This window comes from Rhinoderma darwinii, chromosome 5 (genome assembly GCF_050947455.1).
Source record: "Rhinoderma darwinii isolate aRhiDar2 chromosome 5, aRhiDar2.hap1, whole genome shotgun sequence".
In the NCBI taxonomy this organism is placed as follows: domain Eukaryota; kingdom Metazoa; phylum Chordata; class Amphibia; order Anura; family Rhinodermatidae; genus Rhinoderma; species Rhinoderma darwinii.
The window spans coordinates 154,037,513-154,053,818 of record NC_134691.1 but is presented as its reverse complement, the minus strand read 5'-3'; the positions used below and the strand labels follow the sequence as shown (position 1 = coordinate 154,053,818).

Here is a 16,306-nt window from a genome sequence, read left to right as displayed (position 1 = left end):
AGTATTCTTATCCTCCTCGTTCCCGAGCGCAGCAGAGGTCCTGACGTCTTTGACGCACAACGTCGCGATGCTGGATGACGTCAGGACCTCCGCTGCGCCAGGAGCTGAAGAGAAGGGTAAGTATAACTACTATCTGCTGGGCCCTGTATCTAAGCCTACCTTGTGGTATGCTTAGATAGAGGGTCCAACAGACAGTATCACACATGGGCCATGTATCTAAGCCTACCATGTGGTAAGCTTAGATACAGGGCCCAGCAGACCGTAATCTTATACTGTATAAGATTACTGTCTGGGGCCCTGTATCTAAGCCTACTATGTGGTAGGCTTAGATACAGGGCCCATCAGATAGGATCACACATTAGGTCCATGTGTTATGGATCCTGTCTGATGGGCCCTATATCTAAGCCTACCATGTGGTAGGCTTTGATACAGGGTCCATGTGTGATCATGTCTGCTCTGCCCTGTATCTAAGCCTACCACATGATACTAATGTTTGTTTTTTTTGTGTTTGTGACCATCTGCAGTGACGGCCGGGTACTGGGGCGGCCGCAGACTGGTATTATTAGGCTGGGAAAGCCCAAAAACAGCGGGCCTTTCCACCCTGTTAATGCTAGCCTGCTGCTGCTATGTTGTGTTTGGCTGGTTTTGAAAAATAAGGGGGACCCCACGTAATTTTTTTTTTTATTATTATTATTATTATTTTAAATAAATAATTGGAAAAAACAAATGAAGTTCCCTTACAACTACACAAATAGTACTGGAATATAAGATAAAATGGTACAGTATTTGTGTCTGCCTCTGAAATATGGAGTCCTGGTACATATGGCTGAATCAATCAGGAATAATTCTTAATACTTATATATTTACATAAGATATAATGCTTTGGCGGTAACAGACCCAGTTAATGTACTGTATTTGTGATATGTTTGCCTCGGCCAGATGTTCTACCATTTGCAGCATTAGACTTTTAAGCCTGGAAAGTTTCCATTTTCTATCTTATTTAGATCTGTTTGGCTAATTTGTTATGATTTGCACTACACAGTAGATTTGAGTTGTGTTTCATAACTCAAGGCCAAGACATTTTCTGCATGATGTCTGTGTTTGTTGTGTACTGCACAACTTGTATGCAAGGAGAACCGAGGGAGGTGATCGCGTATGAAGTGTACAATATTACAGCACAAAATATTATTCAGACCTCCCGAAACTACCATAATTTCATCCAAGAGGTGACTAATGTCTCTACAGACTCAGTGCAGCTGCCTTGCACCCTGGGCATGTTGTTGCCCTGATTCAAATTAAAATATGACTGTTTTGCTTGGCAGGTAATGGGCTATCTTTAAAACTAATGCTAATAAAATCAAGTGCCATTTGCCGAATATACTGTAAGCAAAGTAGAATGACATTTGGCATGTTTTTCCTGGCAGGTCATACTAACTAAAGGATGTTTGGGTGGAGACTGACATTAGGAAGAGTAAAATGGAGACATTCGATTCAGGAGCAAAATATCAAATTTTTTTTATCACGGAAAATTGATTACAATTATTTAGAACTGCTTGGAACAAGTGTAGATAAAAATTTGAATTTACAGTAGAAAATACCAGCATGTAGAAATGTTCTCTTATAAGTCCCATCACAAGTTCCCACACCACACTTAAAAAAACAAAAAACTCTCCAGTCGGCTGGTGAGTGGTGCCATCTCCTCCGTTGAATTGAAAGCGAGATATAGAAACGTAGTGACCACAGCTGTTACAGTATTTCCTATTCAGTTTACTGGTGAGTGATCTCTCTTGCGACATCCCAAATTAATAGAGGGAAATGCGGAAATAGTTTTTATTTTTTTTAAAAAGCCCATGGTTAGGTAACTGTATCTCCTGCAATATATTCATTAATGTTGCAAAGCGTATTGTTTTATGTTCATTTTTTGCGCAGGTATTTAAAAAACAATCTTGTGTGATTTATTCTTCACATACCATGCGTCATGTCCGTAGACCCATTGTATGACCAAGAAAATTCTTAGACACCAGTTTTTTTACATGATCCTTTTGTGCCTTTGCCTTTTTGTAGTTAAGTATCAGGTGATTAAGATTTGGTGTGAGCACATTTGATTGTCTTGCTTTGTTATAATGTGTGTTTATCATCATTTAATACTAATGTCCTCTTTTTTTACCCTTCTTTTAGGCCTTCAAAGTGCTATTAAGTTAGCAGAACAGATATCGGCATTCCCACAAAAATGCATGCGTAGTGACAGAGTGTCTGCTTATTACAGCACCTTTGATGCCACCAGTTTCACAGATGCAATGCAGTTTGAGTTTAACCATGGATCAGAGGTTCTCGCTGAAGAGTCAGTTGCTGGCGCTAGCAGGTTCACTGCAGGTGAAGGAAGGAAAGGGAAGTTATAGATACTATTCATTCACATTGGTAATGCTTGTGTCACGTGGGTGAAGGCAGTACATAAGGCATTACTTACATATATCTATTTTACATATATCCTTGTACAATACTGGTTCATATAAAAACTGGCAAAATGTTCCCTATATTGACCAACAAATTGACTCTAAAATTAGATACAGGGCAGATTCTGTTGTGCATGGACATACAGGAGTTTAATTGTCGTTTTAATATAATAGTACCTTTCTTTGCCTAGCAGATAATGTCTGACCCTTTCACATCAATATTTACTAAGTAAGTGTCAATATCTGTGACTAAAAAAATGTAAAACAATGTTAAGAAATAAATAGTAGTTAATATATCTTATGTTTGTGGTGCTTTTATTTTAATCTAGTTAAATTGTCCTTTAGGACCATTTATAATATAAAACATGGCACATTGAATAATTAAGAAAGTTTTACTGTTCAAGTCCCTATGTAAAGGGATTTTAGAAATGCCAAAAATGACTGGCTTCCAATAAATTTATACTCATGGAAGTTGACATAGAGACACGAGCATGTAGAATAACTTTAACTTAGGCCTTGTTCACATTGCGGTTTAGCCCTACGTTTAATGTGTATGTCGGGAAAGCTCCCGACGCACACGCTAAACACGTCCATAGGATTCCATTAGCCCAACAGATGCCAAAACAGTGTTCTTTTGACCTCTATCAGGCCTGTTTATGTCGGTATACTTTTTTTTTTGAGGATGGAATAATGTAGTACGCTATTTCATCCTGAGGGATCCTGCTGAAAAACATATACCGTGTGGTGTATGTTTTTTTTAAAAATGGGAGCCTATGTGTGATGAGGGGCGACTGTATGGTATCCGTCAGAGGTATGCTTTAAACGTATACCTCGGGAAGCTTCCCCAGGGCTGGAGTCCGCAGGAGGAGCATCAGGTAGCGCATAGCCCAGGGATTCCGGCCCTGGGGAAGCCCCTGAAATCACTGTCTATATATGGACAGTAATGCCAGGGGCTTTCAATTACAGAGTCACCCCCGGCCAGAGTATCGGTAGCACTCTGGCCGGCGACTCTCGGACTGGAGAAGCCACTGACGTCACTGTCCATATATGCCAAAACTTTTTAATGGCAGCCCTCTGTACAGTCAATCTATCATTAAAGTAAAATACATCTACGTATTTACGTTCAAGCTACGCAACATGATGTGGGTCACATAGTGTGAATGCTACTGCAATTAAATTCAACTCAAAACTTGTCTCTGTTGCAACTTTTATGAGTTTAGATTTACATTTAGTTAATCAACTAAGTTCAAGTTAGGGCTTATGCTCACGACAGAGGGGCACTCCATATGACACCATGCAGGTACTTCATAAATACCCGTGTCCGGCCACAAGCAAATAATGACCACTTTTCCTAGAACCAGCTTACAGCTGTTTGGAGGTACAGTAATTTTTATGGCCATCGTATTCGTGATCCGTTCTCAATCTCTTAAATGTTTCTATGGCACGCTTAAAAATAAGTGGAAGATGAATTTCCCTATGAAGTTATTCAACCCTTGTAAATGTGCAATAAAAGACAGGTATTTTCAATATAAGCCTTACATGTGTGCATTAGGGATGCCGTTAGATACCGTTATTTCATGTATTTCGATACTAATCTGTGCGGCCGCACTGAATGTATGAGAGCGGGGCTGCTGCTGTGTAATAGTCATTGCTTTGCTCCTGAGTCCTGACAAGTGCGCGCCATCAGCATGATGTGATGCGACCAGCGCTGCACTAATGAGCGCCGGCACTGAAGACCGAACATGGCGGGCGCACTACAAAACACCCCCATGTTCTGTCTTCAGTGCCTGAACCGCCGTTCATTAGTGCAGCGCCGGCTGCATCACCTCATACTGACTGCGCGCGCAATTATTGTCTGGAGCGGGGCAATGGCTGTATTACACAGCCGCAGCCCCGCTCTATAATGGCGGAGATCAGAGAAACCTCTTATCTCTGTCGTTATTCCCCTGAATGCTGCGATCAAAGCTGACTGCAGCATTCAGGGGAAAATGAGAAGGTGGGATGCCCCTTGGATCGCATCACAGGAATCCCTGTGACGCGATTGAGGGACATACCATATATGGGCAGACAGCCCAGGGTCCATTTCAGGACCCCAGTGCTGTCTGACCATATTTCCTGTTGTTAGGACATACCTCAGTATGCCCTAACAACTGCCTGTGTACTATCCGTACACAGGCTAATGTACTGGCATATAGATATATGCCAGTACATTACAGTTTAAAAATAAAGTAAAAACAAAGTAATATTAAATTTAAGAAAATACACATAAACCTTTTTTACAATAAACATTAAAATAAGTCTCAATAGATAAAATATACACATATTTGATATTGGCGCGGCTGTAATAAACTGCACAACGATTTTTTTGCGTCATTTATGATGTGTACGCTGTAAAAAAAATAAAATAAAAACTGCTTTCTTTCACTTATTGTGAGGCACGAGGTGTGATGAATTTAACCTCCATGTGCCTCACATTAATAGTAATTAACCCCATAATGTACCTTACACATTAACCCATTATGACTGAGAAACATGATGGGGTTAATTACTATTAATGTGAGGCACATTCAAAATTCATCACACCACGCGCCTCACATCAGAAAATAAAATAACTTTATTTTTATTTTTATTACTGTTGGCAAAGTATAGTTTTAGTATCGAAATCGCAATACTACACAAAGTATCGGTATCGAAGTCCAAATTCTGGTATCGTGACATCCCCAGTGTGCATATTTCAGTAATAACAGTATTTCTGACCACAATGTTACCTGTATCATGTATATTTCAGCAGTTTTTTCCCCTCTGAAGACTCTCATTCCTAATTGTCATGTTTTCCTTAGCTTACTTCTAGTCCTGGCTGAGTTCTACATGCTCTCCCAGCCTAAGTATTGTGATCAGTCATCTACGCCTTAATGAAACATAGGAACTAGCAGCCTGTCTGTATACACCCCCACAGCAGCAGCAGAGTGTGTAAGACATAATAACCCCCCAGAGTACCTTATAATCCTGCAGGGGGCCCAGGCTCAAGCACAATAATGGGCCCCAAAGGTACAGCAAAATACAACCTGAGTTGGAGTTGGCTTTAGAGCCGTCAGTTGCCACTCGGGTCTATTTCTTATGGGTGTATTCACAAATAAGTTATTTGCACTGCATGTGCATGGATAAAGTCTATGATGTGAATTAAAAGTGTACATGCACATGTTCTATATAAATGAAGGGTAGGCCCAAGGAACCCCTATTCGATACTGATTTTAATTAGGATTTTACACTGAGTAGTGCTGATCTCAATCAAGTTCTAGTGTGAGATACTATTAACACTATAAGATCTGTTTAACAGACAAAAGTACAATTTGCAGGAATCTATGACCTGCAAAACATTTTTGTTCTAGGGATTAGGACATCCACCTAGCAAGAGGTATTGTGTGCAGGAGGCTGCATCCCGATATTGTCAAAACTAAGTGACCGCTGAGTATCGGAGGTAGCTGTGCTCACGTAACTTCTAGAGGCAGTATCTTGATAACACGGCAACTCCTTCAGAATATTTCAAGGAGGCTTGATGGCTCCCTAATCATGAACTCTCCAAGAGTGAAGTTAATCTGATGGCAAAGACAGCACTAAGGTCTACAACCGCTTTTATTTAACCATAATAAGCTCCTGCAAACTTTTCTTAGAGGTAATGGCAACACTAAATGTCACCAGAAACAGAAGGTCGACTCTAATAGCATAAAGTAGAGAGTTACCACAGCACCGAACCGCCAGGAGGGTGCACGCCTCTTCAAAATGCTTGAGAAAGATCCTGAGGGATTGAAACGTTGCATGGGTGAATAAAGGTTTTTCTACATTTTGGAAGTGCTGCCTCCTTGTCCATTTTTCTGACTCTAATAGCATATCCCGTGTATATCTCCTGATGTGCTCGGCAGGAGAAAGTGGTCTCAATCCTCTCATGACTGATAAAGTATCACTAGTGCCTCCTACTTCTTGGTCTCCGATTTGGGCTGTGAATTCTGCCTCTGGTTCTTTGCTTGTCCTATGGAAAATAAGACAAGATGTCAATCTGGAAAAGGCTACCCCAGTATTTTAACCAGGAGGGAGAAAGACTTCCATTTTTTTGGGGGTAGGCCTCTGTTGCTAGGTGGCTGTCCTAATCCCTAAGTAATAGATTCCTGCAAACTTTATTTTGTTCGTCAGGAGACAGCCACCTAGCGCCAGCTATTGGGTGGAGTAGCACACTCCTGGTGGTAGCTCTCATAAATTCTAGAGGTATGGGTTCTGATCGACACCAGTAGAATTTTATAAATTGTGGCTTCTTTGAGAATAGTGGAATACCTGCACTCTTCATCACTGAAAGGATCCAGCACCTTATGGTGTTTGCTGTGGCTCTGCAAAAAAAGGATGTCTAGATGTATTAAAGCGGTTCGAATGTACCTTCCCTATGTGGGCTAGACATGTCTATATAGTCTTGTAAATTCAGGCCCAGACGCAGTGAGGGATCTGTCTGATATCTTACCAGATCGAATTCTATTGGGGAGCGATCAAGGTGAGCAGTCTTACTGTTGCTCTTTAAAGGGTTATTTCCAACTTACACAATTATGGCATATCCATAGGTTATTCCAGAAATGTCTAAAAGATGCAGGTCCCAGCTCTGAGACCTGCACCTATATTGGGAACGGGTCACACGACCTACTTTCAGCCTGGTCGAGTGACCCCATTTCCACTAGTCTAGGCCTGGAATCTGAGACCAGCAGCTGCCTTACCAAGCGAAATGGGGGCTGGGTGACCCCCGTTCTCGATATAGGTGTGCATCCTAGAACTGGGACCCGCATCAGACATTTATGGTATATCCTGTAGATAAAGGGGAACACCCCTTTATGACTATATGAAAACCTCCAGGAGTCTTTGATAGCCATGGTTCATGAACATGGAACAGCATAACTGCTGTTCTAGCCGCCATTGCCGAAGAGAGAAGGCAAGGGGAACTTGAGTCAGAAGCTGTACTTAAGAAATCCAACAGGTCCTCCACGTCCCAAATTCTAGAATATATAGGCAAAAAAGGACGGTATGCAGACTGATTCCTGCACATTGAAACTTTATTCCGTGGGATTTGTAATTATTGCACAAACCAAATGATTTGATCAAATTAGATCCTCAGCCCTCTTGGAATTTTTTCATTCAGAAACTCCAGTACAGCCTCTAGTTCAAGCATGTTCATCATGTGAGTTTCTCTTCCAGAAAACCAGTTCTGAAATTTCGCTATAATGGCCTTGTAACTGCTCAGGTCATTAGTGTGCTATGATAGGCCTGTAAACTTTATAAACCAACTAGAGCTCCATAATGTACCATAACTAAGGACAGGCGATCTGAAACGTGTAGGCTTATTGCTGAGGCAACCACCACCATACATATTGGATTTAATTATTATCTGAAATAAAGTTGGAATACAATTTCCTTTTAAACATACCAGCGCTGGATTGCATCCTTTCTACTTGTTCCAACTAGAGCGGCTATCCACATCAATTGTGGGAGCTGAAGAAGAAGGTTGTGAGATCTCTGAAAGCAATCGTCCGCTAATCTCCATGGCAACTTGTGACCCTTTATCATTTTGTGTATATTGGGGTACCAGGACTAATCACCAACTGATCTATGTGGTCCTCTGAGATTTTCAGTAGGACTTGGTCTAACAAGATTGGGGGGAACACATATGTGCATTCCTAAAGTGGGTCCATTGAAAAAACATGGCATCCACTCTCCATACCCTCTGAGAGCATGTTCTCAACCACAAACATGGGGGTTTGGGATGCAAACAGGTCCAACTCGATTTTCTGGTTTATTTTGGTGATAAGGTGATGTCTGGGTGTAACTGTCAGCAGACACATTTTTTGCCTCGACACCATCCGACATATTATTGGAATAGCCTGGCACATGATGCACTCTCAGATCCAAGTTCTGGTGCATAGCCCAATTCCAAAGCTCCAGAGCCTCTGAGCAAAGTTTCTTGAATCATATGCCTTAAAACTTGTTCACGTATTCTAGTGCAGTCCTTTTGTCCAACTAGATGAGGATTGTGTGGAAACTAGCCGATGGAGAAATTAGGTTCTGCAACTCTAACTTGGCTGCACTTAGTTCCATAAGGTTGATGTGCATGCTTGATTCCTTCCATTGACACCTTCCCTTCACTACTTCTATGAGAGCGTTCGTCAGAGAAGCACCCATTGTGATGTCTGGAGGCCTTTGTCGGATCATGGAAGGAAGATCCAGAAGAGGGATCCCTTCTATCTCTTGTCTGACTGCTCGAGGCAACCTGAACTGTTTTTTAGTTTGTTCCTCAATAAAGAGGACCTAATCAGAACTCCATCTGGTGGCACCTGATAAGAGCTGTTCTGAAACCTGGATGTAATGCCAACAGTTTCCCGATCAAGCTGGCAGGCTCTGTCAAACCTACTCTCTCCTTGCTTAACGCTCTGGCAAATTGTCTACTACCTTCAACTATTTTTTGTCCGCAATCTCTATGTTGAATGTGACCGTGTTTATCACAGATCCTACGAAGGTCCGGGACCTTATGGAGGGAAGGACTGACATATTTGTCTATGGTAAAGTCGGTGTTTGCGAGAAGAGTCATTATAATCTTTCTCTAAAATGTAAGCTCCTCTTCGCTAACATGAAATACCAGTAAGTCGTCTAGATAGATGAGGCAAGCCACCCCTGTGGGGGTTTCCAGCCAGGCCCACCCTCTGCATCTGAATCTCACTCCATCTGCCTTTCTCTTAGGATGTGGCAGAGCAGGTAACATTCTCTAAGTCCTAATGTACCTCATAATTGGGCTCTGGAAACCATGGGGAAAAACAAATGAGGAAGCAAACACTTCTTTATTGTGTCTATGGCAGGCAGGGAAATTGCTCAAACAAGCTGCTGTGCTGGCCAAGAGGGTAATGTTCATTTGGCCACGGACCCCTTTTTCTGTTCTCTCACTGAACCTCAAATGAGGCAAGCGGGCATTATGTACACTGTTCCCCTCAGACTCTGAGCCAGACTGAGTGGAGTGTAAACACCCACATTAACTTTACTGAAGCGTCTTGACAGTGGATAGACATCACCTCCTGCAAGGATGCGATGTCTATTCACACTCCCGACACTTCGGTAAAGTTTGCTGTCAGCATGCTGTCATTCACAGCGTGATCTCGCGAGATCACGCTATGCAGCGATTAAGTCCCACACAAACTTTACCGAAGTGTCGGGAGTGTGAATAGACATCGCGCCCTGGCTGGAGGTGATGTCTATTTACTCTCAAGACAATTCAGTAAAGTTAATGACGACACAGCATGATCTCGCAAGATTACACTTCTCTTCACAACGCCCACTTGGTCAAAAGTTAAAAAAACACAGAGTTGGGCATTAAGAAAGTAATTAGCATAAATCTAAAATTGCTCATAACTTTGGTCAAAAATGGTCGGCACTTATAATGTGGTGACAGAGCCTCTTTAAGGCCTGTAGTTTTTAGTGTTGTTTTGTCAATGTAGTTTTTTACGTGTTTTTTAAGCATTATTAAAGGAATACTGAAAAGTCTTTAAAAAAATAATGCGACTGCGCTATTGGTTCCGTCAAGAACAACGGAACCCTGTCACAACGGTGACAGACGGAAACCATTAGCTAGGTTTCCGTCACCATTGAGATCAATGGTGAGGGAAACGGAAGCTTCGATTTCCGTTTGCCTTTCCGTTGAGGGGTTAACCCGATGGAACCCCTCAACGGAAGGGCAACGATGATGTAAACAGGCCCTTACCACAAAGACACCACAAACCAAAATGCTGTGTGTGTAGACCTTCTTATAATGTCCTATAGACTCCCTGCAAACATATGGACGCAGTGCTTTGGCCTAAATTAAAATACAACGCTGCGAAAAACGCACCTGAAACATGTGAATTCAGCCTTACAATACATTATGTTGTGAATAGAAGTATTAGGAGGGTAACATAGCTTCAAACTTTTTGGATTGTCAAAGAGGGACACTTTGTTAAAGATCGACTTTTTCTTGCAAGTCTATATGGTTTTATAGTTTTTAATTTATAAATTACTGCTGAAATCATTTAACTAGAGCAATTTTCAATGTCCAACTAGCTTTTAATCATGAAAGAAGTTGTGGTCTAGTATTGTTTTTTTAGAAACCAGATAGATGCTTTCTAGAGCAATATAGTCAATTTGTTAAATCAACTCTTTGTTGATTTATGTTTTCAACTGCATCTGAGTCCTCAGGGTGCCGATACAGTTGGATCCAATGGTAGAGCAGAGAGCCGTCAGGAAGTCATAGCACCTGTCTGCGCTGAGCCACACAGATCACAGACTAGAGGATACCTGCAGAGTGAACTCGTCGTGGGAATGGGACTAGGTGAGTATTTATTTTATTGTTTGTATTAGGCGCTATGGGGGCATTATACTGTATGGGGGCATTATATAGTGTGTGGGGTAGCTATGGAGGCATTAGACTGTATAAGGGGAACTATGGGGCATTATACTGTGTGGGGGGCACTTGGGGGTATTATACTGTGAGGGGTGGCACTAAGGGCATTACACTGGGAGGCACTATGGGGGCAATATACTGTGGGGGGCATTTTATTTTAGGGAAGCACTGTAGGGGTATTATACGGTGTGTGGGGCACTATAGGGGGATTATACTGTGTGGGGAAACACTATGGGGGCAGGATTGTGTGAGGGGGCAATATGGGGCATTTTATTGTGGGGAGGCACTATGGGGGCATTATACTGTGTGTGGGGAGGCACTATTGAGGCATTATACTGTGTGTGAGGAGGCATTATGGATGCATGATACTGTGTGGTGGCGCACTTTTGGAGAATTATATTGTGGGGAGGCATTATGGAGGAATTATACTTTAGGGAGGCACTACGGTGTATTATATTGTGTGGGAAGCACTGTGGAATATTATACTGTGTGTGAGGGGTACTATGGGGGCATTATATTGTGGAGAGGCATTGTAGGGGCATTATACTGTATGGAGGCACTATGGGGGAGGGTATCGGGTCGGTTTTAGACAAAGTGTGGCCATGGGAAAAGTTAAAAGTGAGGCCCCAAATGCTGAATAAGGGCCTGTTCACATCTGCTTCGCAGTTCCATTGATGGTTTCCGTTAGACCTTTCCGTCAGGGGAAACCATGAATGCAAACCAAATGGAGACCATAGCTTCCGTTTGCATTACCATTGATTTCAATGGTAATGTTTCCGTTGCAAATTGTTTCCATTTGTCTCCTTTCCGTAAGGTTTCCGTTTTTTTTGCGGAAACAAAAGCACTGTCAACTGTGCTATTCCGTCAAAAAAACGGAAAACTTACGGAACGAAGACAAATGGAAACCATTTGCAATGTAAGCATTACCATTGAAATCAATGGTAATGCAAACGGAAGCTATGGTTTCAGTTTGCCTTTCCGTTGATGGCTTCCTCCGACGGAAAGGTCTGATGGAACCATCAATGGAAACCAAACGCTGATGTGAACAAACTCTTACTGTATCAATAATGCAGTCAATTCAGAAGGCGGTGAGCAGGGAACGGCATCACTGATTTCTAGCGTGTCCAGGAGTGTTGCAAGCTCCAAAGCATATATCCCCCCTCTCACAAAAAATTATCTATATACATATAAAGTTATCATATCATACCACTATACCAGATGATATATTACCTGCATACTGTTACTGAACACAACTCACTATTATAAGACCAATACTACCAATAATAATACATTATAAAGTCCAAATAATACCGCCACACCATAACCCTATAGTGACTGAATAATACCCCCATACTATTACTGAATAATACCCCTATACTGATACTGAATAATACCGCCACACCATAACCACTTAGTGACTGAATAATACCGCCATACTATTACTGAATAATACAGCGACACCATAACCACATTGTAACTGAATAATACCCCCATACTGATACTGAATAATACCGCCACACCATAACCACATAGTGACTGAATAATACCCCCATACTGTTACTAAATAATACCACCACACCATAACCACATAGTGACTGAATAATACCCCCATACTGTTACTGAATAATACCACCATACTGATACTGAATAATACCACCACACCATAACCACATAGTGACTGAATAATACCCCCATACTGTTACTGAATAATACCACCATACTGATACTGAATAATACCGCCATACTATTACTGAATAATACCGCGACACCATAACCACATTGTAACTGAATAATACCCCCATACTGATACTGAATAATACCGCCACACCATAACCACATAGTGACTGAATAATACCCCCATACTGTTACTGAATAATACCACCATACTGATACTGAATAATACCGCCACACCATAACCACATAGTGACTGAATAATACCCCCATACTGTTACTGAATAATACCACCACACCATAACCACATAGTGACTGAATAATACCCCCATACTGTTACTGAATAATACCACCATACTGATACTGAATAATACCGCCATACTATTACTGAATAATACCGCGACACCATAACCACATTGTAACTGAATAATACCCCCATACTGATACTGAATAATACCGCCACACCATAACCACATAGTGACTGAATAATACCCCCATACTGTTACTGAATAATACCACCATACTGATACTGAATAATACCGCCACACCATAACCACATAGTGACTGAATAATACCCCCATGCTGTTACTGAATGAAAAACCACTATACAAAGACCAATATTACCACCATATAGTGGCAGATACCAGTTATACACATGAACTATGCAGACAATATAAGTGATTACAGCAAATTTATATCTAATGACTCACAGGTGATGTTTTCTCTGATTAGAGTTGTTCATTTTCCCATTTTTTCCTCCATCCATTCTGTGACGAATTATTCCCCCTTGTATATGGTGCCACACAGCTCCCCCTCCCTTGTATATAGTGCCACACAGCCCCCTTGTATATAGTGCCACACAGCCCCCTTGTATATAGTGCCACACAGCGCCCCTCCCTTGTATATAGTGCCACACAGTGCCCCTCCCTTGTATATAGTGCCACACAGCGCCCCTCTCTTGTATATAGTGCCACACAGCAACCCCCCTGTATATTGCCACGCAGCACCCACCTCCAAAAATATATATATTGTACTTACCTTGCCCCGTTCTCGTGACAGACGGAGCGCTGCACATCCTCCGAGCGGGACGCTTGTGCAGACCAGCGTGATGCAGTGACGTCATGACGCCGGCCTGCACAGGGAGTCTTCGCAGCGCCTTATAGGCTGTAGGCCTAACGTGGCCTGCAGCCTATAGTAAACATTCGTGTCTGTTCCCTGAGCATGCAGATACAAGCAACGTGGCTGTCGCTAGCACCAGCTATTGTGGGCAGGGCGGCGTGGCCCCCCCCCCCCCCCGGGCCCCATAGCAGCTACGGGCCGGGGGCCCTAGGAAGATGGGGGCCCTAGGCAATTACCCAGTTTGCCCGCCCCTAACGCCAGCCCTGGGGGGTATTATACTGTGTGGACTTGGTGTGTATGGGCTGGAATTGTGCGGAGTTAGAGGCGTGGCTTAACCTTGAGTTGTCCTTTATAATACTTGAAAGTTGGGAGGTATTTCTATGATTGTTTAGAGAGGGACTTTACGATGTATATTTAAAAATACACAAAAAGTGAAAATTGCACCTAACAATAGGACAAGAAACAATGGTCGGCAATGCTGAACTATCAGAAAGTACATCAATTCCGTGATGACGAATACATATTGCGGTTTTCACATTGACCAGTAGGTGTCTCTAATGGACACATTATTGTCATAAATCCCTGTTTTGGAGAACTGAGTCAGTAAATCTGCGATGGAAGGAAGAGCAAGTTCGCTGAAACCTGTATGAAGTTTTCCACTTCCAAGCCTGTATGACACGAGGAAGAAGGCAGCCTCTGTGCTGAGGGCTCCGGATAGAGGCTGTATTGCACCCGCTTTAACTCCTTAATCACCAGCTGCAAACAGGGTCGGGCTGGTGTCATACAAGTGATAGTGATGAGATGATGAGTGTTTTCACTCAGTCCTGTCATACACAGTCCTGAAGTGGAGCAGGGACTCACATAGAGACAGGTGCTTTTCTGCTCAGCAATTGGTTTTGTGCGGCAAAGGGAAGCCGTGGTGAGATGATCCCTCCAGCGCCGTGCGTGGTGCATCCTCAGTAGGCAGTCACAGTGGGGTATCTGGGAGCTGGGAACACGGCAGGGAGCATGCAGAGGTCACCATTACCTTTCTCCTGGTCACTTTGGCTATCCTACTCCCTGATGCTGCTGCCCCTAGGACAGGGGACACTGGTGGAAAGCAGCAGAAGAGCAAACATGGACAGTGGCTTCTTGTACAGGCGTCTGAAGAACCACGAGAAGAGGGAGATGCAGAAGGAGATACTCTCCATCCTAGGTCTGCCCCATAGACCTAGACCATTGCATGGACTCAGCCCTGCACAGCAGCACCAGCCTGGGAAGCTCAACTCTGCTCCCCTCTTCATGCTGGACCTGTATAATGCCATGTCTGGCCAGGAACAAGCAATGGACATTAAGGGCTGGTCAGACCGAACCCCTCATCATCATCAGATGAAGGCTCAGAGTCTTCTGAGTAGCCCCCTGACCAGCCAACAGGACACTGCGTTCCTCAATGATGCTGATATGGTCATGAGCTTTGTCAACCTGGGTGAGTAGCATTTTAATGTGCATTATTTTGGAAGGATCTATAAACCCTCCATATGACTTTATTCTAGGAGTGATCTTTGTCATGGCAAATATGTTGCAATCTGTACAGAATATTGTTCTCCAGACCTACATGTACGTGATGCATATGGTAGACATTTATTGCCCAGTAATGATACTTTTTTTTTTCTTTATACTGTACACATGAATCTAATTCTGAAACATGTGGGAAACACATATTAAATTGGTCACTTGTTTATTTTCTGGAGGTTCCTATTTCCATTCTAAGTATTCAATTATCTGTAATATAATTTTACTGCTCATTATTTCCATTGTGGATAGCAGTGTGTGTGGGAGTATTTCAGTATGTACAGAAAGGCCAGCATTAATAAATCAGGAATTATGATGATGGAAACATTGTAAAGTCATGTGACTGGACATGGCAATGCATTTTTGGTGGCTCTGAAGTAATATGACAATGACAATGACACCATACGCAGCAGATCAGGCAAGGACAGGCTCAGTCAGAGTGTATCCGTACTGGAGCATCTATAGTACATGCATGTAAGCTCTTCACCCCATTCTGAAAAGCCAAGATGCAGCCATATATTTTGAAAACTATTTTTTGTCTCTTTAGATTGTATACAATGTTTTATATTTAATTATGATCTAGTAAGTACCCATTGCACTTATTTGTAATGTGAAGTATGGATATAGTCCATTTTATCATATTAATATTATTGTGTACTGGCTATTGTGACTACAGGACTAGCATGAGACAAATACAAAAACATTGACAGATATATTCTTTATTATGATTGATTCATAAAGCATCATTTATTCTGTTATGCAAAATAAAATGAAACAATAATACATACAATGCACTATAAATTGGGGATTGCACGATACTGTAAGAGCGTACCATCCATAACAGCTTACAATCTAAAAGGACAAGGAATAGAAATGTGAGGATGGGTGAAGTGTAAGCTTGTTTAGATTAGGGGAGAGATTGTGCTTTGCTTGTCTTAACCCCTTCAGGACCAAGCTCATTTTGGCCTTCAGGACCAGACCCATTTTTTCAAATCTGACATATTTCACTTTATGTGGTAATAACTCCGGAACGCTTTTACCTATCAAAGTGATTCTGAGA

General features: G+C 42.2%; 2 protein-coding genes across 5 annotated transcripts in view; both read left to right on the top strand.

Moving 5' to 3' along the window:
• LOC142652767 (enoyl-CoA hydratase EchA19-like) overlaps positions 1-2,749 on the top strand; it is a 78,192-nt gene extending 75,443 nt beyond the window's left edge. For all 4 annotated transcript variants that reach the window (XM_075828442.1, XM_075828441.1, XM_075828443.1 and 1 more), the window contains one exon: positions 2,179-2,749. In XM_075828442.1, coding sequence (XP_075684557.1) covers positions 2,179-2,399 — 221 coding nt within the window. In that variant the 3' untranslated portion in view covers positions 2,400-2,749. The remainder of the gene's footprint in view (positions 1-2,178) is intronic.
• Positions 2,750-14,316: 11,567 nt separating this feature from the next.
• The window catches only part of BMP6 (bone morphogenetic protein 6), a 265,062-nt gene continuing 263,072 nt past the window's right edge, over positions 14,317-16,306 (top strand). Inside the window, exon 1 of the mRNA XM_075826660.1 lies at positions 14,317-15,160. Within this exon, the coding sequence (XP_075682775.1) occupies positions 14,704-15,160 (457 nt within the window). The 5' untranslated portion in view covers positions 14,317-14,703. The remainder of the gene's footprint in view (positions 15,161-16,306) is intronic.